The 27,596-nt window shown below is 42.1% G+C and overlaps 1 protein-coding gene and 1 long non-coding RNA gene across 7 annotated transcripts in view; one reads left to right on the top strand and one right to left on the bottom strand.

Annotated features, from left to right (window-relative positions):
• LOC116814699 (uncharacterized) overlaps window positions 1-27,596 on the bottom strand; it is an 83,275-nt gene that overhangs the window by 12,304 nt on the left and 43,375 nt on the right. The window contains exons 1-3 of one of the 2 annotated variants that reach the window (XR_004371313.2): window positions 26,052-26,334; window positions 23,079-23,138; window positions 20,546-20,856 (exon numbers count right to left, since the gene is read on the bottom strand). This is a non-coding gene — a long non-coding RNA (uncharacterized LOC116814699). Of the gene's footprint in view, window positions 1-20,545; window positions 20,857-23,078; window positions 23,139-26,051; window positions 26,335-27,596 lie in introns of those variants that run through there. The other variant, XR_004371314.2, reaches the window with a different exon arrangement.
• PACSIN2 (protein kinase C and casein kinase substrate in neurons 2) overlaps window positions 1-27,596 on the top strand; it is a 135,615-nt gene that overhangs the window by 97,713 nt on the left and 10,306 nt on the right. For 4 of the 5 annotated variants that reach the window (XM_032762490.2, XM_075070159.1, XM_075070166.1 and 1 more), the window contains 8 exons: window positions 993-1,149; window positions 2,256-2,491; window positions 3,229-3,384; window positions 11,923-12,098; window positions 14,471-14,591; window positions 22,846-22,970; window positions 23,711-23,827; window positions 24,764-24,960. In XM_032762490.2, the coding sequence (XP_032618381.1) occupies window positions 1,056-1,149; window positions 2,256-2,491; window positions 3,229-3,384; window positions 11,923-12,098; window positions 14,471-14,591; window positions 22,846-22,970; window positions 23,711-23,827; window positions 24,764-24,960 (1,222 nt within the window). In that variant the 5' untranslated portion in view covers window positions 993-1,055. The remainder of the gene's footprint in view (window positions 1-992; window positions 1,150-2,255; window positions 2,492-3,228; window positions 3,385-11,922; window positions 12,099-14,470; window positions 14,592-22,845; window positions 22,971-23,710; window positions 23,828-24,763; window positions 24,961-27,596) is intronic. The other variant, XM_032762492.2, reaches the window with a different exon arrangement.

Raw genomic sequence — 27,596 nt, 5'->3', positions numbered from 1 at the left:
TCTCTCCTGCCAGCATCTCACCCTCTACAAATCAGAGGCTAGGACGCCATTCCTTACACATGGGATAGCTGAGGAACAGCTACCCACAGTGCACCGCTCCTGAAATCGATGGTAGCTTTGGACCATGGACGCAAACAATCGATTTCAGGATCCCACTGTGGACGCGCTAAACCGATTTTATTAGATCTGTTTTGTAATATCGGTTTAAGCTAATTCGAAATAATCGTGCAGTGTAGACGTACCCTCATACAGAATGTAAATTTCACAGTGCTCCTGTATTCATTCGTAGTTAACTGTAGTTTCCATAATACAGAAAGGTGCAGTTTGTTTTAACACATTGAACAGCAAATTAGGACATGGCTATTGAACCCCTTAGTGACAGGTGTTAAAATCTTGTGTTTCTGTGTTGAGGTTAAAATAGAAAATCAGGAGGCAAAAACTAGAATATTTTATTAGGCAAACATCAAATAATACTGTAAAGCAATTGTTCTTAAGAAAAATTTCTCCTGGTGACTTGCTTAAACTGCAGCCATAATTACATTACAAAAGGGCTATAATTTTATTACAGTCCTAGATGCTATTAGTACAGAAGTGCTGACCTTAATGTATATTAGTGGCTCTGTTTTTATCTTAGCTTAGTGTAACTTTCAAAGTAGACCACACTATTTTTAGCAGGAAAGCCTGCAGTGTGACCCTTGAGCTGTTATTGGCTTGCTGTAGTCTTCTACAAAAAACATGATACTTAAAATTAAAATCTCATATTGGCTCTCCTATTTAAACAAAATATACTTTCTCATACTTTTTTAAAGTTAACTTAGCCCTTTCTGTTGAAAATTATGCTAAAAACAATGGATTCTTACTGTTTTTTAATAATCTGTTTGGTTCCCATTTTCATACTGTTCTTCTGTTAATTTCTGATAGACTGGAGGTTTGCCTCTCTTGTGGCCCACAGCTTTCAAGTAGCAATTCCTAAATATTTTTTGTATTACTAGGTTGGAAATTATAAACGTACGGTAAAGCGAATTGATGATGGTCACAGACTTTGCAGTGATCTCATGAACTGTATTCATGAACGTGCAAGAATAGAGAAGACCTATGCTCAGCAGCTTACAGAATGGGCAAAAAGATGGAAACAACTTGTGGAAAAAGGTAACCAAAATGTCATGAGATGAAGAAAATAGTTTCAAAAGGAACATTTCAACGTTTGTGATTACAAGGTGAAAGGGTGCACAGAATTTCTTAGCCTCTTAATGGAGTCTTTACAAAAACACCAAATGCTGTAAAAGATGAGCACAATTATCAAAACGAAATTAAGGCATCCACTCCTGCACCTGTGACTGACTTGTTTCATGTCAAAACAAGTGAATACTGTGTTCTTTCCTGGTGTTTATAGAGCCACAAAAATTTTGAAAAATTAGTGAGGATTCAGCGAATGATGAAGGGACTGAAAAATATACTGTATGGTGAGACTTAAGGAACTCAATCTATTTAGCTTATTGAAGAGATAGTTAAGAGGGGAATTGATGGTGGTCTAAAAGAACGTACCTGGGAAGAGAGTATCTGATAATAGATGTCTTTCTAACAGTCAAAGGCATAACAAGATCCAGTGGTTAGAAGTTGAAACTGAAAACAAGGTGTAATTTGTTAGAGAGGAAAGAGTCCTGTGGCACCTTATAGGCTAACAGACGTATTGGAGCATGAGCTTTCGTGGGTGAATACCCACTTCGTCGGATGCATGCATCCAATACGTCTGTTAGTCTATAAGGTGCCACAGGACTCTCTGCTGCTTTTACAGATCCAGACTAACACGGCTACCCCTCTGATACTTGTTAGAGAAGGTAATTAACCACTGGAATAATTCACCAAGGGATGTGGTAGATTGCAGTCACTACAAATTTTTAAATCAAACTTAGACGTCTTTCTAAAAGATATACTATAATTCAACTTCACATTGAGTTTCATGTCAGAATTATTGGTTTAAATTAAGGTGTGTGTTATGCGGAAGGTCAGACTAAATGATCAAAATGGTTCTTTCTGGACTTAATCTATTAATCTGTAATTACATAATTTTTAATAAGCATGAAATTACACTAATCTCTGATTTTAAGATGTAATATACAAAGATAGAATTATGGATCACATACAACTAAATACAATATAAGACTCAATATCAACAAATAGCTCCAGATGGCTTTTTAGGGATGAAGTCCTGTGTGTTGTGATTTATTGAAAATGACTTGTCCTGTTGTGTGTAGGTCCACAGTATGGAACAGTAGAAAAGGCTTGGCATGCAGTTATGTCAGAAGCTGAAAAAGTGAGTGAATTACATCTAGACATAAAAAGTGCACTGATGAATGAGGACTTTGAAAAGATCAAGAACTGGCAGAAGGAGGCCTTTCATAAGCAAATGATGGGAGGATTTAAGGAAACGAAAGAAGCAGAAGATGGATACAGAAAGGCACAGAAACCCTGGGCAAAAAAGCTAAAAGAGGTACAGCAGTAGGTTACATGTTGCGCATCAGTATTTTGATGCCTCATAGAAATCACTGAAGTATGAAAAACCACGGTGTACTGGATCCTTTCTCAACTAGGTGTCTGCTTTAGAGCCTCTTCTGAAGAAAAATCTTCTCGATGTTTTCTCAGTAACCACTGCCCTCTCTCCAACCTCAGTAGCCTGAGCATAGTTCTGGAGGAGGTGGAGTTAACCTACTTTTCTGCCCTTTTTACAGCATCTGTTTGTACAGATATAGGATTTAGGACTTAGTTGAGGCACATACTACAGGAAAAATGAGCTCAAGGAAAAACATCCTGAGAGAAATGGAGAGATTGGTTGGTTGATTTAACATTGTATCTATTATTTAAAGGAATGTATGGAAGGGGACTCGCAAGAGACAGACACAAGCAAACATTTTATTCAGAGCTTTCTTTGAGGCATCACTGAATCTTTCTTTCCTCAATAAGTTTATTAAGCTAAACTGAGTGACAGTAACTTATTTTATATGGAAGGAGAATGTCAGATCTTTTAATATTTAGTTTCCTTCCACTCGTTCTCCTACATTATATTGTAGTTAAAATTGCTTGAGCAAAGCAATGGGTCTGAATGTAAGGTTCTTCCAAACAAAATTCTATTTTTTTTTTTCATTACGGTGAAGTTACTCGTTCATACATGGCTGCTGCTGATTATTTGTAAATTGTATGAGACAGAAAGATTCAAAACTTCATTTGTAGGTGGAAGCTGCTAAGAAAGCATACCATGCAGCATGCAAAGAAGAGAAACTGGCTATATCCCGAGAAATGAACAGCAAAGCAGATCCAGCACTGAATCCAGAACAACTTAAGAAATTACAAGACAAAGTGGAAAAAAGCAAACAAGATGTGCTAAAGGTAAACTCTGCATACTAGTATACTGTTCACATTTAACATTCTGTGCATGCTACTTTGCAAATCTCTGTGTATAGAATATATATACGGCAAACTGCAGTACAAGCGAGTGCAATGCTGGAGTGACACACTCATATGGAGCATGGAGCATTTTAAACGATGGTCCTTGTGCCAGAGCCACAGTGTTAGGAACACATACAGCCCTCTCTCCACAGCATGTGGCAATGGCAAGTTTGTAACAATAACAATGGTAATAAATGAGTCTTACACAGTACTGTTGCTTTCAGTATCTCAGAGTGCGGGGGGAGAAAGGGAGTTCTAGGAGTGTGGGTGAGGACTGAATTATCCTTTCAGTTTAGGGGGCCATGAGATGGGGGTAAAAAAAGCTTATCTGCAATATGCAAATTGTCTTACTTGACTGCAGAATGTACCTCTTTAGCACAGTTAAATAGTGCATTAAAGGCAGTTAAGTCAAATTGATGCTATGTTAAAGAGTAAATGTATCTGTGAAATTTCCCCTACCATTTGCCGCATTTGGACATCCTCTACCCACCCAGACCCTCTCGGCTCTTTTTCTTCTCTGCCTCTTTTGAGTGATTCCCCGTATGGGGTGCCATTCTCTGGGGTGTAAGAGAGGAAAAAAGCAGCCCTTTCTTTCCTTGACCCACCTCAGGGCTCAGCATTACATTCTTGTAGCGATTTATTAGAACACTTACTACATCTATCTATAATGCTTCTGTACGTATTCAGAGTCTCACCTTTAAGTGTCTATATGTTCCCATTGAATTGACAGGACCAATAATGTTCACAGAACTATGTGAATTCCTACTTTGTCTGTAAGTTGTATGATACAAAGACCTAGTCAAAGATAGATCAAAGAACCATACATTTAAAAGAGAAATCTAACTTGATTTGATTTAGCTGGATCTTGCCAGTTTCTCACATAACTTTTAAATATAGTTTTTGGTAATCACAATTTTTTGTGATTAGAGTGACTTTGTGTAAGGCACATCCCTGATGCGTGCTCAGTCTGTTACTTATTTACTAAAAGGACGCAAAGCAAGAGAGGCCCACCTCAGACTTTTTTTTTCCTGGAGCATTCTGAGAGCTTCTCCTGAATCTGAGAGAGAAGGACCCACAAAGCCTGATCAGGCTCCATCATCTAGTGCTCCTGGGAGTTGGGGTCTGCTTGGAGCCCCCAGGCTCTCTTGATTTAAAACATCAAACATTTCAACTGCTAAGCCTGATACAGCAGCTAAGACCTCTACTCAATCATCATAAGGGGATGTGGGAACAGTGTCTTCCTGACAAACATAGGCCTAGGTCACCCACCCAGGGGCCTAGTAAAATGAGGCAAAAATCTCCAAATCTTGCAGCCAAAAGGCAGTTCTGGCTTTGATATTCCCTCTGATATTCAGCACTGAACCAGTCAGAGTACCCACAGTACCTCCTTGAAAGAGCAAGCCACAGTTGACCTGGTACCAACCTCTGTATATTGATTTTGATTCAGTCAGTGCCCAGGACTGCCAGCTGCAGTGCAGATGCTTCTAGCACAGACTTCCTGTGCTGTCTGTACCAAGTGATTGTGTGCTGACTGCACAGCCAGAATTAACCTTGATTTCATTGTCTACCTTTTGCCTCTGTACCAATGAGCTTTCTTGTTCAGGTTGTGGGCAGGATTTGAAATCACCATATGACACTAGACAGGTCAGCTCACTTTTTAAGGTAAGACTATTTGGTTGAGTCTTCCTTTCTGAGCACAGTAGGGGAAGTATCGCCAGTTAAGAGGAGACAGATAATAGTAACGGGATTCAATCATTAGAAATATAAATAGCTGGGTTTGTGATGACCAGGAGAACAACATAGTGAATTGCCAGCTGGATGCAAAGATTGTGGATCTCTTGAGATATCTAGACAGGCTTATGAGCAGTCCTGGGGAGGAGCCAGTGGTTATCATCCATATAGGCACCAGTGACATAGGGAAAGGTAACAGAGCGGTCCAGAAGGCTAAATTTAGGCTGAGGTCAGAGACTAAAGTCCAGGACCTCCATGGTAGCATTATCTGACATTCTTCCAGTTCTACGCACTGGGTCAGACAGGTAAAATTGGAGGGTCTTAATGCATGGATGAGATGATAGTGTATTGAGGATGGGTTTAGGTATATTAGGAACTGGGGAACATTTTGGGAAAAGAGGAACCTCTAAAGGAACAATGGGCTCCACCTAAACCAAAAGAGAACGTGACATGTAAAATTGAATATGTTGTAGATGAGATTTTCAACTAGGGGCTTGGGGAAAGTTGATGGGTGTGGAGGAGCACATGGTTTGGAAAGACATCCCTTAAGGGAGGATCTATTAATGGGGATTCTCTATAATTCTAGTAAAGAGGAGAGACTGGAAGTTGATAAAGTATAGGAACTGAAGAGAAACAGTCAAATGCAGAAGAGTCACATTCAATTATATTGCATAATAGCAGACAGCTAAACAATGAAAAATTGTATAAGTGCTTTTATACAAATGCTAGACGTCTAAATACTAGTAAGGGTGAACTTGAGTACCTGGTATTAAATGAGTATATTGAGATAATAGGTATCACAGAAGCTTGATGGAATGATGATAATCAATGGGACATGGTAATACCAGGGCACAAAATATATAAGAATGACAGAGTAGATCGTGCTGGAGGGGGGCATGGTACTATATGTGAAAGAAAGCATAGAATCAAATATAGTAAACATCTTAAATTAATCAAACTGTACCATAGAATCTTTGTAGATAGAAATTCCATGCTTGAATAAGAAGAATATGGCAGCAGGAATATACTACTAACCACCTGACCAAGATAGTGATGGTGACTGTGAAATGGTCAGGGAGATTAGCGGGGCTATAATAATAAAAAACTCAATAATATTGAGAGATTTCAACTATCACCACATTGCATCCCCCCTGAGGAGGCATGTACCAGTCAGAGAGAAAATGTCTAGACACCATAAATGATTGCTTCATGGAGCAGGTAGTCCTGGAATCCGCAAGGGGAGAGGCAGTTTTTAGTCTTATGTGGAGCACAGGATCTTGGCCAAGAGATGCATATAGCTGAACCACTGTGTAATTGCAACCATAATATAATTGAATTTAAACATCCTTGGAGGAGGAGGAGGAGGAGGGGGATACCAAAGAAGCCAACCACAGTGATATTTAACTTCAGAAAGGGGAACTATGCAAAAATGAGGAAGCTAGTTAAATGCAAATTAAAAGAAACAATCATAAGAATGAAATGCCTGCAAGCAGCATGGAAACTTTTTAAAAACACCGCAATAGAGGCTCAAATTAAATGTATACCCCAAATTAAAAAAATAGGACGATCAAAAAAGTGCTACCATGGCCAAACAACAAAGTAAAAGTAGTAGTAAGAGGCAAAAAGGCATCCTTTAAAAACTGGAAGTTAGATCCTACTGAGGAAAATAGAAAAGAGCATAAATTCTGACAAATGGAGTGTAAAAGTATTGGGCTGGCCAAAAAAGAATTTGAAGAGCAACTAGCAAAAGACTCAAAAACTGGCAGCAAAAAAAATGAAATACATAGAATCATAGATCATTAGGGTTGGAAGGGACCTCAGGATATCATCAGACCTCAGGAGGCTGGTTAAACAATCAGTGGAGCCATTGGATAATCAGGATGCTAAAGGAGCTTTCAAGAAAGATGAAGCCGTTGTGGAGAAGCTGCATGAATTCTTTGCATTGGTCTTTATTGCTGAGGATGTGAGGGAAATTTCCACCCCTGAGCCGGTCTTTTTAGATAAGACATCAGAAGAACTGTCCCAGATTGAGGTGTCAGTAGAGGAGGTTTTGGAATAAAATGATCAATTAAACAATAGTAAGTCTCCAGGTCCAGATGGTGTTCACCCAGGAGTTTTGAAGGAACTCAAATATGAAATTGCAGAACTACTAACTATGACATATAACCTATCATTTAAATCAGCTTCTGATTGGAGGATAGTTAATATGGCACCAATTTTTTTAAAAAGGGCTCCAGAGGCAGTCCTGGCAATTACAGGCCAGTAAGCCTAACTTCAGTACCAACTAAATTGGTTGAAACTATACTAAAGAATAGAATTATCAGATACATAGATGAACACAATTTGTTGGGAAAGAGTGAACATGGTTTTTGTAAAGGGAAATCATGCCTCACTAATCTATTAGAATTCTTTGAGAGGGTCAACAAACATTTGTACAAGGGTGATCCAGTGGGTATAGTATACCTGAGCTTTCAAAAAACCAAAGGCTATTAAGCAAAGTAAGCAGTTGTAGGATAAGAGGGAAGGTCCTCTCATGGATCAGTAATTGGTTAAAAGACAAGAAACAAAGGATAGGAATAAGTGGTCAGTTTTCAGAATAGAGAGAGGTAAATAGTTGTCCTGCAGGAATCTGTACTTGAACCAGTGCTGTTCAACATTCAGGAACTCCTCACTTAACATTATAGTTATGTTCCTGAAAAATGCAACTTTAAGCGAAACAATGTTTAGCAAATCCAATTTCCCCATAAGAATTAATGTAAATGAGGGGGTTAGGTTCCAGGGAAATTTTTTTTCACCAGATAAAAGACTATATATATACACACACAGTATGAGTTTTAAACAAACAATTTAATGCTGGTACACAGTGATGATGATTGTGAAGCTTGGTGGAGGTGGAGGAGTCAGAGGGTGGGATATTTCCCAAGGAATGCCTTACTGCTAGATGAACTAGCAATTGACTGAGCCCTCAAGGGTTAACTCTCACAACACTCTACAAGGCAGCAGGAAAGGAAGGAGGGCAGCAGAGAGACACACCCTGTGTGTGAGGAAAAAATGCGCATTTCCCCTATAAGTAGCTGACCCCAGGCTTAAGTACACTGCCATTTGAATTAAATCAGCTTGCTGAGACCACAGCTACTATCTAGAAGCTCCCTCCGTCTGTCATGTGTCCCCCCTGCTCTATGGAAGTTGGGTAAGGAGGGTGCAGGAGTAGGGAGGAAGGGGAGACACCCTGCCATTAGCTCCCTCTTCCCTCCTTCCCTCCATACAGCAAGCAGGTGTCTTGGAGCAGCTCCAAGGCAGAGGGCAAGAGCAGCACATGGCAGTGGAGGAAGGGACAGCTGCTGCACAGGGATCTTAGGGGAGTGGGGAGCTGATGGGGCGGGGGGCTGCTGCTCTTGGAGTCATGGCGGATAATTATCTGCAAACATCAGCTCGGTGTGCAGTGGCAGTCAAAGCTAACAGAATGTCAGGAAACATTGGGAAAGAGATAAGACAGAAAATTTCATAATGCCATTATATAAATCCACACCTTGAATACTGCTTAGCATTCTGGTCTCCCCATCGCAAAAAAGATATATATTAGAATTAGAAAAGGGCAACAAAATGATTAAGGGTATGGAACAGCATCCATGTGAGGAGAGATTAAAAAGACAGACTGTTCAGCCTGGAAAAGAGATGACTAAGGGCGATATAACAGAGGTCTATAAAATCATGAAGGGTGTGGAGAAAGTGAATAGAGAAGTGCTATATACCCCTTCACATAACACAAGAACCAGGGGTCATCGAATTAAATTAGTAGACAGCATCTTTAAACAACATGAAGTACGTCTTCACACAACATACAGTCAACCTGTGGAACTTGTTTCCAGGGGATGTTGTGAAGGCCAAAATTATAACTAGGTTAAAAAAAAAACTAGAAAAGTTCATGGAGGGGATGCAACCCTGTGCTCTGTGTGTCCCTAGCCTCTGACTGCCAGAAGCTGGGACTGGGCAGTTGGATGGATCACTTGATGATAATTCCCCTGTTCTGTTCATTCCCTCTGAAGCACCTGGCATTGGCCACTGTCGGAAGACTGGCTACTGGGCTAGATGGACCATTGGTCTGACCCATTATGTCCATTCTTATGTTCGTTCACTTTTTTCACTCTTCCAAGCCCTACTGGTCTGACAGGGAATCCAGGAGTCTCCCTTACAAACACAGACCCCCTAAAATCTTTATAGGGAATGTTCACCTTAATATCTGCCCTCATGGCCTGCAGCCTCTGACACATACAATATGCCATCTTGGCCTTATTTGGCCCCTTAGGTTATGTAGTCAGCTAGGAAGTCTCACGCTACTGCCTTCTCTAGAGTAAGAGTTCCCTCCCGTACAAGATATCATAGGTCTACACAGGAGGGTCATTTGGTACAGCTTTGCAGCCTGCACCAGCAAGAACAGGACAGTGAGCATGAACACCTGCAGGAAATGGAAGAGTAACTGATTCCAGCGGCAATATCTTTTTCCTTACCAGACAAGAAAGGTTGTGCCTTCCACTTAGAGCCATCCAGATTAATTTAAAATCTGCCAGACTCACCTAGAGCACCTTCATGCTTAAGGCCTCCAAACTTCCCAAGAAGCTTACCTCCAAGTAAATGTTCTAGAACTCAACCATTAGCCTATTGTGCACAATGTTTCTAGCTGTGCTATGTAAATCAGCAACAGAAATAATGACTGAACACAACAGCAGTGTTTTGTCAACATAAAAGGAGTGGCATGGTAATCTCCCCCCTTCCTCTGCCAAGAAGCAGTTAGTCTCAAACTGGCGTATTAGACACTAAATAGTATCAGTGGCTCTGTATCTAGCAGGCTCACAGAACAGCCAAGTGAACCAACTCAGCAGGCAGTTTTCAGATGACCATGAGTAGAGGGCTGGATCCTGCAAGGAGTCTTCCACAGGATATATAAGAATAGATCTTTTTTGCTACAGACTAGGACAAGAAATGCCACATTCTGGTTAAAGGGGGGCTGGCTGGCGCTGAGGCATTATGTTGGATTTTCTCTTTATGCCATGGGCACTGGAGATAATGTTCACCTACCTACAATCTAATATCAAGGGTCTGAAGAAACTCAATCAACTTTCATCAGTAATGATCATTCGAGTCCTAGCTTGGCCCAAACAGTTATGTTCTTTAGACCTAATGGGCTTGTTAGCACAGTTCCTGATCACAGTACCTGTTCTGCCTGACATGATCTTTCAAAACAAAGGTCAGGTGTAACCCAGACAAAGTATCTACACCTCTGATAGTGTAGGTGCTGGCTGTTAACTACCATTAAAAGAAGTTGTTCAGCTGAAATCCAGAACACCTCCGTGCATAGCAAAAACCACTCTACTAGATTAAGCTAAATGGAAAAATCTCCTTTGGAAGCTCTAATTTCTGCTATTCAGGACTATCTTCTATCCATAAAGCATTCAGGACTATCCATTGGGTCTATAAGGGTACATTTGATAGCAGTAGCAGCACATCACTTCCTGTTTCAGGGGTTGCATGCTATTTTCTCACCATATAGTTAATTTCTCAAGAGCCTCATTCATGTATTTCCCAGCTGAGGAATCCCCTACTTCCTGGGACCTCAACATGGTATCAGGTGGTTTAATGGGATTGTCTTTGAGCCCTAGCAACCTGCTCTTTATACCATCTATTCATAAAGAGTGTCTTTTAGTTGCTGTAACATTAGCTTGGAGGATAGGAGAAATTCCACATGGCTGGTCGACCTCACACGATGTTTCATAAAAACAAAGTAATTTAGACCTCAAACTAAAGATTTTTAACCAGAATTTTCTTTATTTACTTAAATCAACAGATTATGTCAGTTTTCTTCCCCAAGCCCCACAAACTAAGGGAAAGCTGAGCTGCATGACCTTGATGTGGCATGGGCTTTTTTATATTACCTGGACAGAACAAGACCCTTCAGGAGCTTCCCCAGGCTGTTTTATACCATTTGTAGATAGGGTTAAAGGTCAGGAAACATCCACCCAAAGATTGTCTAAATGGGTATCTGTATTAAATCATATTATGATATAGCTAAATTAGATCAATCCTTGCATGGATTCCATGACTCACCCTCCGTTCCTGCTCTGGAGTCCTATACCATCTGGATTCTGAATTAGTGAACGAATTGAGAGATGGTTGGGCCTGCCCTTTGCCCTGGGGTGGTGGTGTGCAAGAGCATCCAGAGTACAGGCACAGCCCCAACAGACGCTGCTAGCCAAAATAATCTGATTTTGTGTGCGTGGGGCATGTGTGTAGCAGAAGTGGAATCCACATGGACAGCACATTTTGTATCATAGTTACTGTAAGGTAACTGCTCTTTCTTGGCTTTTCTGATCTCATCTCCAAGTCAGCTGAATGTAACAGCTTTACAAATGTCTCTGGATGCTGGAACTCCTACATATGCACTTAAAATTCTTAAAGAAAATGGACTCTAGATAGCCTGGGTAATACATATTCTCATTAGCTCGATTGCTTTCAACACTTTTACAAGATTTCATTACCTTGCAAATGAAAGTAGCCCCCTCTTATGGCAGACTGAGCTGTTGCATAACATATAACCTAGAACAAATTAACTTTGCTAAGATAAATAAAGCAGATGTTCCTATTATAGTCTCAATATTGTCTGTTACAGTATTGACCAGTTCACCATTCTGTGAACCTCATGTAATAGGCCATTAGTAACAGCAAGAACAACTTGCACTGCATCTTTTTCAGACAAAAGAAAAGTATGAAAAATCTCTGAAAGACCTGGATCACGTTACACCTCAGTATATGGAAAATATGGAGCAGGTATTTGAACAATGTCAGCAGTTTGAGGAAAAACGTCTGCGTTTCTTCCGAGAAGTGTTACTGGAAGTTCAAAAACACCTTGACTTATCTAATGATGTGAGGTAAAGTTAAGACTGAAAACATTTCTTGCTAAAATTGCTTTAATGTGGCCATTAAATATTGTGCATCTAGTAAACTAGAGTTTACAATAGATTCTTTCTAAAGTATGTCTCTTTTATATGGCATTAAATCTTAAAATTCTAATAATTCAGTGTTAAGCCATTTCCATTATTTAATTAGTTTTGTTCAGGATCAGATGTTGGGAAGAAGATGCTAATCCAGTAGACTTCTTTAAAATTTAGTGACTGAGATTTTTTTGTTCCACTCTTAATTAAGGTTTTCAGAATTGAACACTTGCCAATTATTAGAAAGAAATCCTCTTCAGAATTTAATTTAGAATTTAGATTTTAGTCTAGAATATAAAAATGGCAGAATAGAAAGTTACCGTATATACTTGATCATAAGCTGGTTTGTTTATAAGCCGACTCCCCTAAAATGGATAAGTAAAAATGGAAATTTTTTATGACCCGTTCATAAGCCAACTCTGTAATTCGGCGACTGGCAAACTTTGGCTCCCAGGCCATCAGGATAAGCCGCTGGCAGGCTGAGACTGTTTACCTCAAGCATCCGCAGGCATGGAGGTAAACTTAACTAAACAAAGTCTCCCAACCTGCCAGTGGCTTACCCTGAGGGGCTGGGACAGCAACTGGTGGGGAAATTTTTTTTAGGGGGAGAAGCTGGGGGTCAGGGGAATAACCCCTGTGACTACCCCCCACATGACTCGACCCCTAGCCCGGGACCCTCACACTCTCCCCTTCATATCCCTTCCCACCTTAGCTGGAGTGGGCCAGGTGAAGATGTCTGGCCTGGCCGGAGCTGCTCTGGCAGGCTGGGGTGGACGGCGTGGCCACAGCCTGCTCTGGCAGGCGGGGTGGACGGTGTGGCCACAGCCTGCCAACCCTGGAGCTGCAGCCGCTTCAGAGGCTCAGGGGAGAGCAGCGTGGCCAGAAGCGGGGGGAGACTGGCCCTGCCTCTTCCCTTCTAGCTGTGCTGCCTCTCCTTGCCCCCTCTGTTGGAGGGGGGGAGAAGCTGTGTCCCACCTCTCCCTCTCTATACCTGTTCATAAACTGACCCCCTTCTCTGATGCTTCCCATTTTTACGAAAAAAAAATTTGGCTTATGAACGAATATATACTGTAAATATGCTTTTAGTGGCTTGAAATAACACTTAGTTCTTGACAGGCTAAACTAGAATTCATTAATCTCAGACTACACAGATATGATCGCATAAACATGTCTGACACTAATTGTCAAAAGAACAAGATTGAAGTAGTACTAGAGATATTGAAACAATTTTCCATTTGAAATGGATTAAAATGTGAGGTAACTGTTTTAAAGAGAGTCCACTATCACTTGGGATCTTGTCCATATCTTTATTCTGAAGGCTATTTTTATACTTTTTATCTTTTCTTGTGCAGATTACTATGTAGTTGCTGACAAAATTGCCAGGAAATATATAGTGTAAGGCAGGGGTAGGCAACCTATGGCACATGTGCCGAAGGCGGCACATGAGCTGATTTTCAGTGGCACTCACACTACCCGGGTCCTGGCCACCAGTCCGAGGGGCTCTGCATTTTCATTTAATTTTAGATGAAGCTTCTTAAACATTTAAAAAACCTTATTTACTTTATATACAGCAATAGTTTAATTATATATTATAGACTTATAGAAAGAGACCTTCTAAAAAACGTTACAATGTATTACTGGCATGCGAAACCTTAAATTAGAGTGAGTGAAGACTCGGCACACCACTTCTGAAAGGTTGCCGACCCCTGGTGTAAGGAAACATAATGGCCAATTATTGGGTTAATTCTTTGTATTAAAAATTCATATTCATATTGACTATACTTTAAAATTTCTGGCGTTTCAGGCTTTTCTAGTTTAGCTTTTCCTAGTAGATATGTTTATGAATATAATTTACATTAGAATTCATTAGTTCTGCACTAAAACTATAATAAAAACCATCTCCAGTCCAGTCTCGGCAGGCTTGCTGAAAATTTGCATAAGTGGATTTTTAGACAATATTATAAATGAGTTCATACAAAAACTGTTAAACATTTATCACTTGCAGTTTGCTAGCACTGTTTAATGGTAACACGGAGGGTGGTGCATAAAATGACTTAAATAAAACAAACACAACCTTTAGAGTTATCAAAAACTCAATAGCTGGGCTGTATAGCTTTTCTTTTTATTTTGCCGTTATTGCTAAGTTTTGCAAAAAATTTCATACAGATGTTTGTCCTACACCACAGAATGTGCAATATAGTGTGTTGGCTCATGTAAATCATGGTAAAAATATACATTTTTCTATTCTGATTAGTGGGTTTACCATAGTAAGCATATATACTAAATGAGAGAACAAATTTGTCTTGTAGTTACAAAAATATCTATCGTGAATTGGAGCAGAATATCAAAACAGCAGATGCTATTGAAGATCTGCGGTGGTTTAGAGCTAATCATGGTCCAGGGATGTCAATGAATTGGCCTCAATTTGAGGTAAGAATTTACCCCTTTAAAAACCTGTTCTTTTTTTTTATTTGACTTTTTCCTTCTTTTCCTTAATGGAACAGTATTTTTGTCTACTTTTAAAAAGCTAAATATTCCTTGCCTCCCTATTTTTGTCTTAATTTTTTTAATAGTTTTTGGTCACTGAATCTCACACTTATATGACTGACTGACTATCAGAGCTTTTTATGTCACTTTTATGGGTGAGTTTATGCTGTGAACCGTGCTTTAGGTGGCAGAACTGTCTCTTGCTTCCAGATAAAAACATCCTGCATACTCTGTGCTATGGCTTGGACTATAACTCAGATCCCATTAATATCAACAAGCAGCTAAATGAAGTCGAGAAAGCAAGGGCTTTGCTGTAAGAAAACAATAAGTTATTAGTAACTAGCCCACTTCTAAATCCATACTGTTGAAGACTTCTACATACTTTAGTGTTTAAAAATCCATGTAAAAGTCAAGATTTATTTTTACTTAACTTGTCTCCAACACCTTCACAGAAAGCAGTGGTAAGTTTCACTATAAATTGTAATTGCTACTAGATGCCATTAATAGCATCCTGAAGACATTCTATGTAATTTACTCCAGCTTCCTAGTTATCTGTTTTATATACTGGAAACTAGTTCAAGTAACGTATCGCAAGGCAGGAATCTGGACTGGATGGATGTTGGCCATATAAACTTGTTTTGTAGTGGCTGTTAACATATTCCGCCCCCTCTTCCCCTGCCCTGCCCTCTAAAATTGGTGCTAAAAGTATACTTAATGCAAAGGAGCTTTTTAAAAGTTTCAGCTAATCTGGGGGCACCAAGTTGATGGCATTAAAATGTCACTTTCCTCGGTAAGGGAACACTAGAGACACCAGGCTTGAGATCACTGCCTGGGAAAATGTATTTTAGCAGTATTAATGTGTTGTTGTGATGTTTTCTTTTTTGTTTTGTTTTTTAAATATCTTTGGGTGTTGTTTCCCCATCACCACATGGATGAAATGCTGATATCAGGATACTAATGGAGTGAGGGTGGGAAAGATCACACCAAGAAACCCAACAGCATAATATTTTTATCTTAAATTTGAAGTTTTGAATGACATGACTACAGTTGCTTTTTATGCATGGGCTGTGCCAGGGCTTTTGATATATAAGATGCAGATACAAATATAACGTAAGTTGTTATTTTTCTAATAGAATAATATACTTTTTTCTTTACATGCAACAAGGATGAAGTAAGTAAAAAAAAAAAAAATTATGGTCATATTTTGAAATGTCTTACACAGTAAATATGATTAAAGCAATGGTCCTAGTTAAGTTATGGTACTTAAAATTTCTAATTTATATCTATACAAAGTTGTTCAAAGAACTTGTCCTCTATTGAAAACAAATTGATGTCTGCTTGTTAAGACTGATAGAACTTACTAATTATGTAAGCCAGGGGTAGTCAATTTATATTTTGTCAAGGTTCAAATTTCTTGGTCAAGGTTCAGACCCCTAGCCAACTCCCCTCCCCACTCCCGGATCACTCGTTGNCCGTGCGCTTCCCACAGCGAGCCCACCCAGGCGGGGTCCTGGGGAAGCCACAGGGTCCTGCACCCGCCCCCCACTTCACTCAAAGACCATATTTCTCTAAACTGAAAATGGGACACACGGAGCTGGCCTGCACCGCCTGGTGTTGCTGTTCTTCCCCCCTCCCCAACATTCCTCTGTGCCCCCAGTTGAGCCAAGTAGCAGAGATGGGGGAAGGGAAGGAGAGGAATGGGCTACAAAGCAGGACTAGGATCTGGGCTACAAAGCAGGGTGTGAGTTTGTGGGAGTACTTTTGAGCTCAGAGGCAGGAGGTGAAGCTATTGGACTATGATCCAGCTAGTGATGCAATGCCCCTTTGTGGGCTGGGATAGCAGAGGGGCAGGAAGGAGGCACTGGGTAGCGGGAGCGACCAAGGAGACTCCACATACCAGCCCTAGAGAGATGGTGGGAGGCTCGGATGTGGCAAAAATGGGTGACTGGAGGCAGACTGGGGAAGGAAAGAGGCCGGTTGGGGATGGAGAGGGGCTGGAGATGGCTCTGGGGACTGGCCCTGAAGGATGGTGGGTGGGGAGGACATGAGGGTGGAAGACTCTGGAGACCATTTGGGACCAGGAGGCATGGGAAGAGGAGGGAGTCAGTCCCCAGAATGAGGGGCTGGGTGTGATAGGGGAGGAGTGGGGGTATTGGTCCCTGGAGTGAGGGGCTGGAGGCAGGGTGGGGTAAGGTCGGTCTCTGGAACGAGGGGCTGGGGGCAATCAGGGTGGGGGGCCGGTTCCTGGAGCAATGGATCTGGGTGGGGGGCAATCTGGGCACAGACTGAGAGGCGTAGTGGGAGGAGGTGGTGGACAAAATCCCCATGGGTGGTAGTGGTGCTGGCACCTAATCTACCTCAGTCCACTGGAGACTGGAGCTCCAGGTGCAGGAGCCAGTTATCTCCATCAGCAGCTGAGCAGCTTCTCCAAGCAGCAGCTGCTGCTCTTCCTGCCCTCTTGGTGGGGAGGCTGATTGCTATTACTTCAGTAACCAGAGTTTGTGTCCAGTCAGGAGTACTGACCAGACATGGCCAGGTCCCCTTTTTGACCAGACTTTTTGGTTGAAAACTGGACACCTGGCAACCATACTCCAGCCCCAGCTCAGCTGCAGCCTCCATTGAAAAGCATCTGGGTGCTCTGGAATTGTCCTCGGGTCCACCTACTGACTACCCTTGGTGTAATCCAATGGTAATACCAGCATGTAGAGCTTTCAGATACATTTTTAAAACTTCACTTCATTTGAATGCCTCTCTGAGTTCTTTTCCTTTTTGTAAAACAAACCCAACTCTAGCTGCTTCTTTGAATTCTTGCTCATGTTGATTCCATCGTAGGTGTGCGCGGGCCCAGCTGTGGTGCCTTCTGGAGTCTTGCACTCATGCTGTGGTATATCAGGCTCCTCCCGCCCTATGCCCTCTCAGTTCCTTCTTACTGCCCATGGTGGTCAGTTGGAGCGCCTCTGTCCCTTGCTTCGCAAGCTGTCAGAGTTTTTTTCCTCATATTTCAGCCTTATGTAGATAGCTGTAAATAGTTCAATCATTTGTTAGTTGTTAACAACTAGTTAGTTGTTAGTTAGTGTCCCAGGAGGATGAGACGACAGGGACTTTGCCCCAGGCAGGGCATGCCCTGGTCTCCGGGTTTTAAGCCCTGCTAAAGGTGAAGCAAGACAAAGCAACTGTTACTCTCATAGCCCCAGTGTGGCCTTGTCAACATTGGTTTGGCATGCTGCTGAGTCTTTTGACAGCCACCCAGCTGCAGCTGCCTCTTCAACCAGATCTGCTGTTCCAGAACCACGACAATCTGCTGCATCCGAACCTGGCAACACTGCACTTGACAGATTGGCTACTGCGTGGCTAAGTATGGACGAACAAGAGTGCTCCGCTGGTGTCCAACAGGGCCTGCTGGGCAGCAGGAAACCCTCCACCATGGCTACCTACATGGCGAAGTGGAAGAAGTTCACGTGTTGGGCCTCTGACGCTGAAGAGGCCCTGCTGCAGGAGATCCTGGAGTATGTGCTGCATCTTAAGATTCAGAGCCTGTCACTGTCTTTGGTCAGGGTACACCTGGCAGCCATTTCGGTGTTCCACCCTCCATTTCAAGGCAGGTCAGTCTTTGCTCATCCCATAACGGCATGGTTCCTGAAAATTCTGAAGCGCCTGGACCCAGTTCCTCCTTGGGACCTGAATCTTGTGCTGTCAAGGCTCATGGGTCCCTCTCTTTGAACCTTTGGCTTCCTGCTCCCTCCTGCTTCTCTCCTGGAAGGTTGTCATGTTGGTCACTATAACTTTGACCTATAGGGTGTCCGAGATCAGGGTGCTCACATCAGAGCCACCTTATGTGGTCTTCTGTAAGGACATGGTCCAGTTGCGTCCGCACCCAGCTTTTCTGCCCAAGGTCGTCTTCCAGTTTCATACTGGTCAAAACCTATACTTACCAGTCCTTTATCCAAAGCCTCATGCGATGGATGAGGAACGCAGGCTCCATACCTTGGACGTCAGATGAGTGCGGGACTTCTACATAGATATAACCAAGCTGTTCCATAGGGCAACACAGTTGTTTGTTTCTGTTGCAGACAGGATGAAGTGTTGCCCAGAGTCTGTCCAGAGAATCTCGTCTTGGATCACGGCCTGCATCAGCTACTGTTATGAGCTGGCAAAGGTGCCCCCGCTGGCTGTTGTGACGGCTCACTCGACTAGGGTGCAGGGATCATCGGCGGCCTTCCTCGCACAGGTGCTGATCCAAGAAATTTGTCAGGCTGCAACCTGGTCATCTGTCCACACGTTCTCATCGAATTATGCGCTGACCCAGCAAGGTCAAGATGATGATGGCTTTGGCAGAGCAGTGCTCCAATTTGCAAGACTGTGAACTCAAAGCCCACCTCAGAGGATTCTGCTTGTGAGTCACCTACAATGGAATGGACATGAGCAAGCACTCGAAGAAGAAACAATGGCTACTCACCTTTTTGTAACTGTTGTTCTTCGAGATGTGTTGCTCATGTCCATTCCATTACCCGTCTTCCTGCCCCTCTGCTGGAGCTGTCGGCAAGGAGGAACTGAGAGGGTGTAGGGCCAGCGGTGCCTGATATAGCGCAGCCCTCCAGAGGGTGCCACAGCCGGCCCTACGGATACCGCTAAGGCAAAAATCTCTGACCGAGCCCATGGGTGTGCACACACTTACAATGGAATGGACATGAGCAGCGTATCTTGAAGAACAGTTACGAAAAGGTGGGTAACCGTTTTATTTTACCCTAAGGTGTGGGGGATGTAGAAGAAACCATAGAATGCCTTGCGAATTCAAGATTTTCCCTAGTCTGTCTATTTTGTCCTTTTGTATTGCTGCAGTGTTGTCACTCAGTTCCTGCTTTGAATTAACATGGAATTCAGGATTGACTTTGCAGCTGTCTGTTGTGTTCAGCTCTTCACTCATGCCTGACTACCTGCTCATATGCCTTTTAAATGCTCCAAAATATTGAGACATAAATACTTAAACACACAAAAATCATGGGAGTTCCATGATCAAACTTTAGTCTTACTGATTTTTTCTAGATATAAAATAATGGGTTTTAGCAGCAGTAGCTCAAATGTATTGTATTAGGGAGTTGTACCTTAAGGGCTTACACTGAAATGCAAAATCATCACATTTCATGAAATAGGTCACTTCTAAAATAGTTTACTTGTTTAACAAGTTGACTTTTCCACAGATCATTCTTGACATGCTGCTTATCTTTTAAACTGAAACCTTGAAAGCCAGGTATACTACTAGTGCCTGGCTGTTCTGTAGCAGTGGAAAAGCACTCTGTGTACTACCTGTAGAGTCTGTTTCTGTGGTTTCTCCCTTAATTTTAGACTAGTGACAAATGGATACAGTCGTCATGGGAGAGTTTGGCATTTTTAGAGGCAGGGAGATAGAATGTAAGCCTTCAGTTGGCACAAAAATTAAATCAGCATATTGCTTCTGACATTGCCAGTGGTTCACTTTACTCTTAATTTCCTTGCTGATATCCAGGGCGCAAAGCTTTAATGTTTATGCTATTTGTGCAGAACAGCTGTATTTATTCACATAAGCAATAGGTCCTTCAGTGGCTGTTTCCTTGCAGACCCATAAGCTTGACCATAAGAGAATTTTGGTGCTCTCACTTTTTAGAGAGAATATAAAAAGGTACTCTGCTGCCACCTTCCTAAGCCTTATTTTGTTTATGTATCAAAGTTAAAGGTTTTTCTTTATCCCTCTCAGTTGATGCACTACCATGTTTTGATAAGGCACAGTGAATTTCCCTCCCTTCTTCATTCTGGGGGTTGGGAGTAGAAGCTCCCTGTGAATGAGGAGAGAGGAAGAGGAGGTACTGAAGATTGTGGAGGCGGCTCCATGCAGGGAAGGAGGATCCTGGGCGGGTTCCTACCTGCTTCCTGGCCCATTCCAGTCCTTCTGGGTTTCATTCTCTGTTCCCCAGCCCAATTCTGGGCCTTATGGTTGCTGTTCAACCTTCTGGATCCTGCTTCCTGGCCTGATCCAAGTCCCCACCACAGCTGTTTGGGCCTCTCTAGGTCCTGATCTTGGGCCCCATAGCTGTTGCTCCACCGCTTGTGTCCTGCTAGCATCAATGCCACCAGGTGAGTTTATGCAGAGGCAGAAACCTCCACAATATTTCCCTTATGGGGGACTGCTCCCTTCCCTCCTGGCACCTCTGGGCTTTATAACTGTTTTTTAGAACTAGAAACAGACAAGGTGAGGGAAAAAAATTAAACAAGAATTAGGTCTACTATAAAACTGTAGGTTAAACATATGTCAAATATAGAGTATTGGAAAAGAAAAATATGTGTACTAGACTATAACATACTCCAGGGAAATTCTGCACAACTGTGGCTCAGCAGAAAAATGCCCCCCTCCCGCCCCCCGGCAGATTCCACATGCTTCCTTGCAGAAGATGGTTTCTGTGGGGAAGCAAAGAGTAGCTGCCACAGTGCAGACCTGTCTGTTCAGGTATCTGCGGGGAGAGGTAAATCACTGAGGGGAGGGGGTCTAGGGATGCCCTGGCCACCCAAGGACATTAGTCCCAGCTGCGGGTGGAGGTAGGGGGAGGACGGAGATGAGTCCCTTTCCTTCTTCCTTGCACCGAGCAGCCGGGGCTGGGTCAGATCAGGCCCCAGAAACTTCCCCTGGGTTCAGGAAGCTCTGCACCACGGTACTTGGAGGAGGGGAGGCTCAGCAGGGAGTTGTGTGGGGGATGGTCTGGATGCACGGCGGTTGGGTGGACAGGGAGGCAGCTCCTTGTACAGTGACCCTTCCCCCCACCCATGCACCTGGACGCGCCCCCCTCCGTATCATGAGCCCCCCAAACTCCACTGTGCCAAACTTCACTCCCTGCATCAGGACCCCTCCCCCCCAGACACCCACCCCACTGAGCCCCAACCAGCTGCACCCCTCCCCCCTGAATCCTAACCATCTTCATCTGGACTTCCCTGCAGAGTCCCATTTCCCCTGCACCAAGCCCCTGTGCATCCAGGTTCCCCCCTGCATCAATATCCCCATTGAGCTGGCTGCACCCAGATTGCACCTGGTACTCTTGAGGGAATTCTGCACCAAAAAATTTAAAGTTCTGCATATTTTAATTGTTAAAATAACACAAACACAATAACACCATTTTCAATTATTTTGGTAATTTATTTCAAAATACCTGTCAGCAAATAATTGAAAATGGTGTGATTATATTGTGTTATTTTGACAAATAAAATATGCAGAATTTTAAAATATTGTAGACAGAATTTTTTGTTGTTGTTGCAGAATATTTAATTTTTTTTGGCTCAGAATTCCCTCAGGAGTGTATAACAAGGTTAAAAAATGAACTAGATAAGTTTGTGGAGGATAGATCCATGAGTGGCTATTAGCCAGGGTGGGCAGGGATGGTGTCCCTAGCCTCTGTTCGCTAGAAGCTGGGAATGGGAGACAGGACAGATCACTTAATGCTTACTTGCTCTGTTCATTCCCTCAGAGGCACCTGGTATTGGCCACTGTCAGAAGACAGGATACTGGGCTAGATGGACCTTTTGGTCTGACCCAGTATGGGTGTTCTTATGTTAGCAGTTTTCTACTGTGAACCACTAGTGCTTTGAAAAGAGTTTGCTGGCTCCTCCCTGTTTCCAGCTGTAATATCACATCATATTAAGACAGCTAAAAATATTGTAAATCCTTTTTTTCCAGTGACTTCCGATTCACAATCTGAGATTTCTGCTAAGTGGTTAGAGAGCCCCCAATACTAACAGTTTTATATAGGATCAATATTTGTATGCTGAACAAAATATGCCAAAAACAACTAAGTGAACAGAAACTATAACTTACTTATAAATACCTATGATTATCAGTTGCGCCAGCTGCCTCTTGCCTGGTCTTAGTTCAAGTGACCACCTCAGGTTAAAGCTTTTAAATACTGAGTGGCTTTCATAGAGTTGGGCCTGTTTAAGAGGCTGGGACAAGTATGGGTGTCCTCAGGACTCCAGCAGGGATGTATAGATCCCTCTGAGTGGATGGCAAGGGAAAGAAGAGAACAAATCTAAAAATAAAGTTGAAACGTTTAAAGTCTTTTTTGGTTCTCATTGCATACCCAACTGATGAATTGCCTTAGTATAACTTAATTTCAACATTTGATATTATGGTGCTGATTAGCTTAAACTCTCACTAGCTTCTTTTGCATTCATTTTGCAGGAGTGGTCTGCAGATTTCAATCGTACTCTCAGTAGAAGAGAGAAGAAGAAGGCTTCAGATGGAGTGACTCTAACTGGTGTCAACCAGACAGGAGATCAGGCTTTGCAGCATACCAAGCATAGCAGGTAGAACTTTTTTTATGTCCGTGAGAGACAAAGTCTGAAAGAATAATATGGAAGAATGGTATCTTGAAGTACATTAGGTGGATTCAGGTCAGAAATTTGACTACTCACCTAGGTAAAGGGACTATGGTTCTCTTGTCTCAGAACAGGACTTGGTGGTTTGCAATATTTCTGTGGATAGGGAACAAACAGAAAAGTCCTTAAATTTCAGCTTTTTGAAACAGTTGTGTGCCTGCAAGCTCATTGAATACTTCGGTTTGATCTTATTTTTGTGGTGGTCAGCATATTTTTATCTGTCCTTCAGCCTGGAATTGGAAGAAACCAAACTTCAACTGAAATTGAACTTTCTCTTAGGTGGCTTTTTGTGAATTTAAGTAAAATGTGTTCTGTCAGTTCCAAATGACTATATTAAATAGATATATTGTCTGCTTTGACAGCTCATTACTGTAATAGTCAAATTACGCTGAGAGATCTACTAAGCTTTCTGATAGATCTGGAGACTTTTAAGTCCTTTGCAAATCCTTCACAGCTTAGAATGAAAAAAGTTTTATACTTAAGGGTATAATATTTATGTGTAGTGCTTTTTGAGGACCCCTGTACTGTTCTAAGGGACCCAAGCAATGTGCTTGACTGGAGCAGGGTAACTGCTAGGTAGCTCATTTTTTAGTGTGACACTAATTAAATATACATATGAATCCATGCGCAGATAGGGTCACCTTTAATGCTTTTTCTCTCCCAAATAGCCATCTTAGTGTCCCGAGTAATACAGTGCAGTCATTACAATCAAGTTATAATCCCTTTGAAGATGAAGATGATACGGGGAGTACTGTCAGTGAAAAGGAGGACAATAAAATCAAAAAGTTGGTGAAAGAACGTTTTTTAAATTGTTTTCACACTTGCTCTTTCTCTATCCAAGGTTTCCAATTTTGGGTTTCTACAAAGGCACCATATTTGTAGAATGCATGGCAGTTCTTAGGAGAAGTCATATAAGCAACATTGTAAACCTAACTTTTTTCTTTTTCTAACAGAGATTGTGTATGTTGCCTTAATCTTCTCTGGTTTGAAACTATACTGAGGTTATTGGCAGTTGGTAACACAACTTACCAGTTGCTTTTTGTTCTCATTTAACTGTCCTAAAATATGTGAGCTCTGACAATCTGCTGTGAAACTACTGCTGGAGCTTTTCTGCTGTGTGTACGCTCACTGGACAAGTCCACTTTTAAGACTTTCTCTCCACTTAATACTGTCTCAATTACCTGTTTCATTGTACCAATCCTGGTGTGTCATATTATGTGCCTGTCATGTGCACACTTAACAGTTGCCTTTTCTTTAACTATAAAAAACTACTTGCTCTAAAAGTATTGTTCTAGAACAGTGTTTCTCAGCTGGTGCATTGTGACCCGTGGGAGGTCACAAAAAGCAATTAGGTGCTTGAGAGGCACTGAAAATTTTAAATCTGAAGCAAAGAAAATCTTGCCTCCCTACTACATCTGCACACTCTCATCTTTCAAAGTCAAGTGTTCTTTGTCTCTCTCAACAAACAGATATAGACTTATCACTTTTTACTCTTTTATAGTAAATATAAGGAGTTGCAAAAAAAATTGACTTTATTTAAAGTGTCACCAACCTAAACATGTTAAGAAACACTACCCTAGAAATATAAAATTTTGAAAAATTAGCTCTGATGTATAAACCATTAAGTTTATACTTAACTAGATAAGACTAATATTATGGTGTTGGTGTATGTAATCTCAGTTAATGTTTTAAAATAAACTACAATTTTAAATTGATTTTAGTGTTAGCAGCTCTGAGAAAAACCAAAGCTACCCTACAGAATGGTCCGATGAAGAGTCTAGCAATCCGTTTTCTTCCACTGATGCAAATGGAGATACAAACCCATTTGATGAAGATGCCTCCCCTGCCATGGAGGTGAGAGTACGAGCACTGTATGACTATGAGGGCCAAGAGCATGATGAACTCAGCTTTAAGGCTGGTAAGTTTACTTCATTCACTTAAAAGGTTTGTCAGAAGCGGAAACATGAGGAAGTACTAGAAGAATGTGGCTTTCTCACCTCTTCTGGGTACTGTGAGAACTGGGATTTTTACCAACCAACATTTCAGCTCTAAACCAAGTCTCGCATTACAGTAGAGGGTTTATCTACAAATGATCCATCCTCCTGTCTACAAACATCTCTTCATCCTAGAAGTGTTAGCAGTGCCTCTCATACCTTGCAGGTGCAGGGAGCACTAGCTGCCAGGAAGGAAGCTTTCTTGAAGTGAAGGGGGATATTGTGAAACTAATGATCTCTTTTTCATTGGGGTGGTAGCTGCTGCTGCTACTTTGTTGTCTCCCTAGTATCGCCAGCCCTTGAAAATCAAAAATCACAAGACTTTGCCAAAAAAAAAAAAAAAAGTATCACAAGATGAGCGTGAATCATGACGTTTTGAGGGGTGTGGGGGGGAAGTTTGCTCTGTCTTTTTTAACAGCTCTAACCGGAAGTACCCTTTTTCCTTCCTGCTTCTCCACTGTGCACATTTTTAGGTTAAAAATTTAACATTAAATACGTGCACAGGCTAAAAGTTTTCTTCCTCTTCCCCCTAGCTGGGAAAGACAATTTTCCCCCATCCTCCTCCTCCTCTGTCACCCTCTATCCAAAGTGCATCATAACCCCCTTTTAATGGGGTCGCCAGGGCCGGTGCTAGACTTGCTGAAGCCCAAGGCCCACTGTGCAGGGCTGAAGCCAAAGCCCAGTGGCTTCTGCTCTGGGCAGTGGGGCTTGGACTTTGGGTTCAGCCGCCCAAGGCTTCAGCCCTCCATGGGGTCGTGTAGTAATTTTTGTTGTCGGAAGGGGGTCACAGTGCAATGAAGTTTGAGAACCACTGCTCTATCCTCTGAGGTCATCCCTTAGGTATACTCTCTGCAGATGTCTCCCGTGCCTGGTGGGGTACTGCTGTCCACTCCTGAGCCATGAGCCTATCCCAGCAACAAAAGGAAGGTTGGAGAATGTAGCTGAACTTGCAGGGAACTGCAGTGTGGGAGACATGCTCTAGTCCACTTTCACCCCCCACACACACATTCCTCACTTGCTTTGGTTAACAGTGCAGCACTTTAAGCAGATGGGTGCAAGCTGGAGGTGCTGCTGACTCTGGCTGGAGTTCTTTTCTGGTATTTCCTGCAGCTGTGCTAGCCTGGCAAGGTGATTTCTTGTTTGTTCAGCACAGGAATGGAGAGCTTGAAACACTGCAGGAAGAACCTAAGAGCAGTAGCCTTCGGTGGTGGCAGGTTGAACTGTATCAGAGCTACTAGTTCAGGCTGTAAAAACCAGCAGCTGGTGCAGCATCCAATCAGCTCCTTCATTACAATCAGCTCCTTCAGAATTCCTGAGATGATAGCTGTTGACTTGTGAGCAGCTTCTAAAAAAGACGCAGAATCACAGCTTGCAAAAATGAGATTTGGCCATCTTTGTTCCCATTCCCTCAGTGTCTGCTTCTTCCCTTGGTGCCCACGTGTGGCCCTTTTATTCATTCTTTGATGGCTCACTTGGTGCATTAGGTTACAAATGGGAGGAATGAGATGAAGTTAAAAATTTGGGAAGCTTCTGTTTTTTCTAATTTCAAGTTAATCAAATCCTATTATGTTCAACTACAGGGAATACAATGAGTACATAGCTGGGTTGTTCTTGCTAAAATGTGCAGCCATAAAATAGTTAATATTGACGCTAACTAGTGGCCATTAGTTAACCCCCTCCCCTCAGGGAGACAGGAAATTTTCAGAGCTGCTGTTTCAAACTGTTTGTCCCCAGTTTCAATTAAGGCTGTGTTTAAGACATATTCGAAATAGAGACGTTGGACTGGAAAAGACCACCTGGGTTATAGAGTCCAGTTACCAGCTATCACAGGCAACTACATCATATAACCCCATTGATGAACTTTTCAAGCTCCATCTTAAAACTATTTAGGTTGTTGGCCCACACTAGTCCTGTTGGGAAGCTGTTCCAGAGCCTCACTCCTCTGATGGTTTGGAACTTTCTTCTAATTTTCAACCTAAATCTGTTCATGGCCAGTTTATACCCCTTTGTTCTTGCACTGACATTACCCTTTACCTGAGATACTCCATTTCCCTTTCTGGCATTTAGCTCCCTGATTTATTTATAGAGAGCAGTTGTATTCCTTTTTAATCTTTTTTTTTTGCTAGGCTAAATAAAACAATCTCTCTTAGTCTCATCTCACAACATAGGTTCTCTATTCCCCTGATCCATCCTTGTAGGACTTCTCTGCACCTGTTCCAATTTGAATTCGTCTTTCCTGAACATGGGTAACCAGATGATGATCTACTGGTGTCTTGTACAATAGCATTAATACTTCGCCATTCTCTACTGGAAATATCTCACCTGAGACACTCTAAGATCGCAGTTGTCTTTTTCATAGCCACATGACATTGGTGGCTCATAGTCATCCTGTGATCAGCGAATTCAACCAGGTCTTCTCTTCTGGCATTTCCAAATAAGACCCCAGCTTACAGCAGGAATTTTTGTTGTTCTTCGAGTGCTTTCTCATATCCATTCCAGTTAGGTGTGCGTGTGCCGCGTGCACGTTCATCGGAAGACTTTTACACTAGCAATGCTCGGT

The sequence above is a fragment of the Chelonoidis abingdonii genome, chromosome 1 (assembly GCF_003597395.2).
Source record: "Chelonoidis abingdonii isolate Lonesome George chromosome 1, CheloAbing_2.0, whole genome shotgun sequence".
Taxonomy (NCBI): domain Eukaryota; kingdom Metazoa; phylum Chordata; order Testudines; family Testudinidae; genus Chelonoidis; species Chelonoidis abingdonii.
Note: the sequence above shows the minus strand (reverse complement) of the source record. Positions and strands in the feature narration are given on the sequence as shown.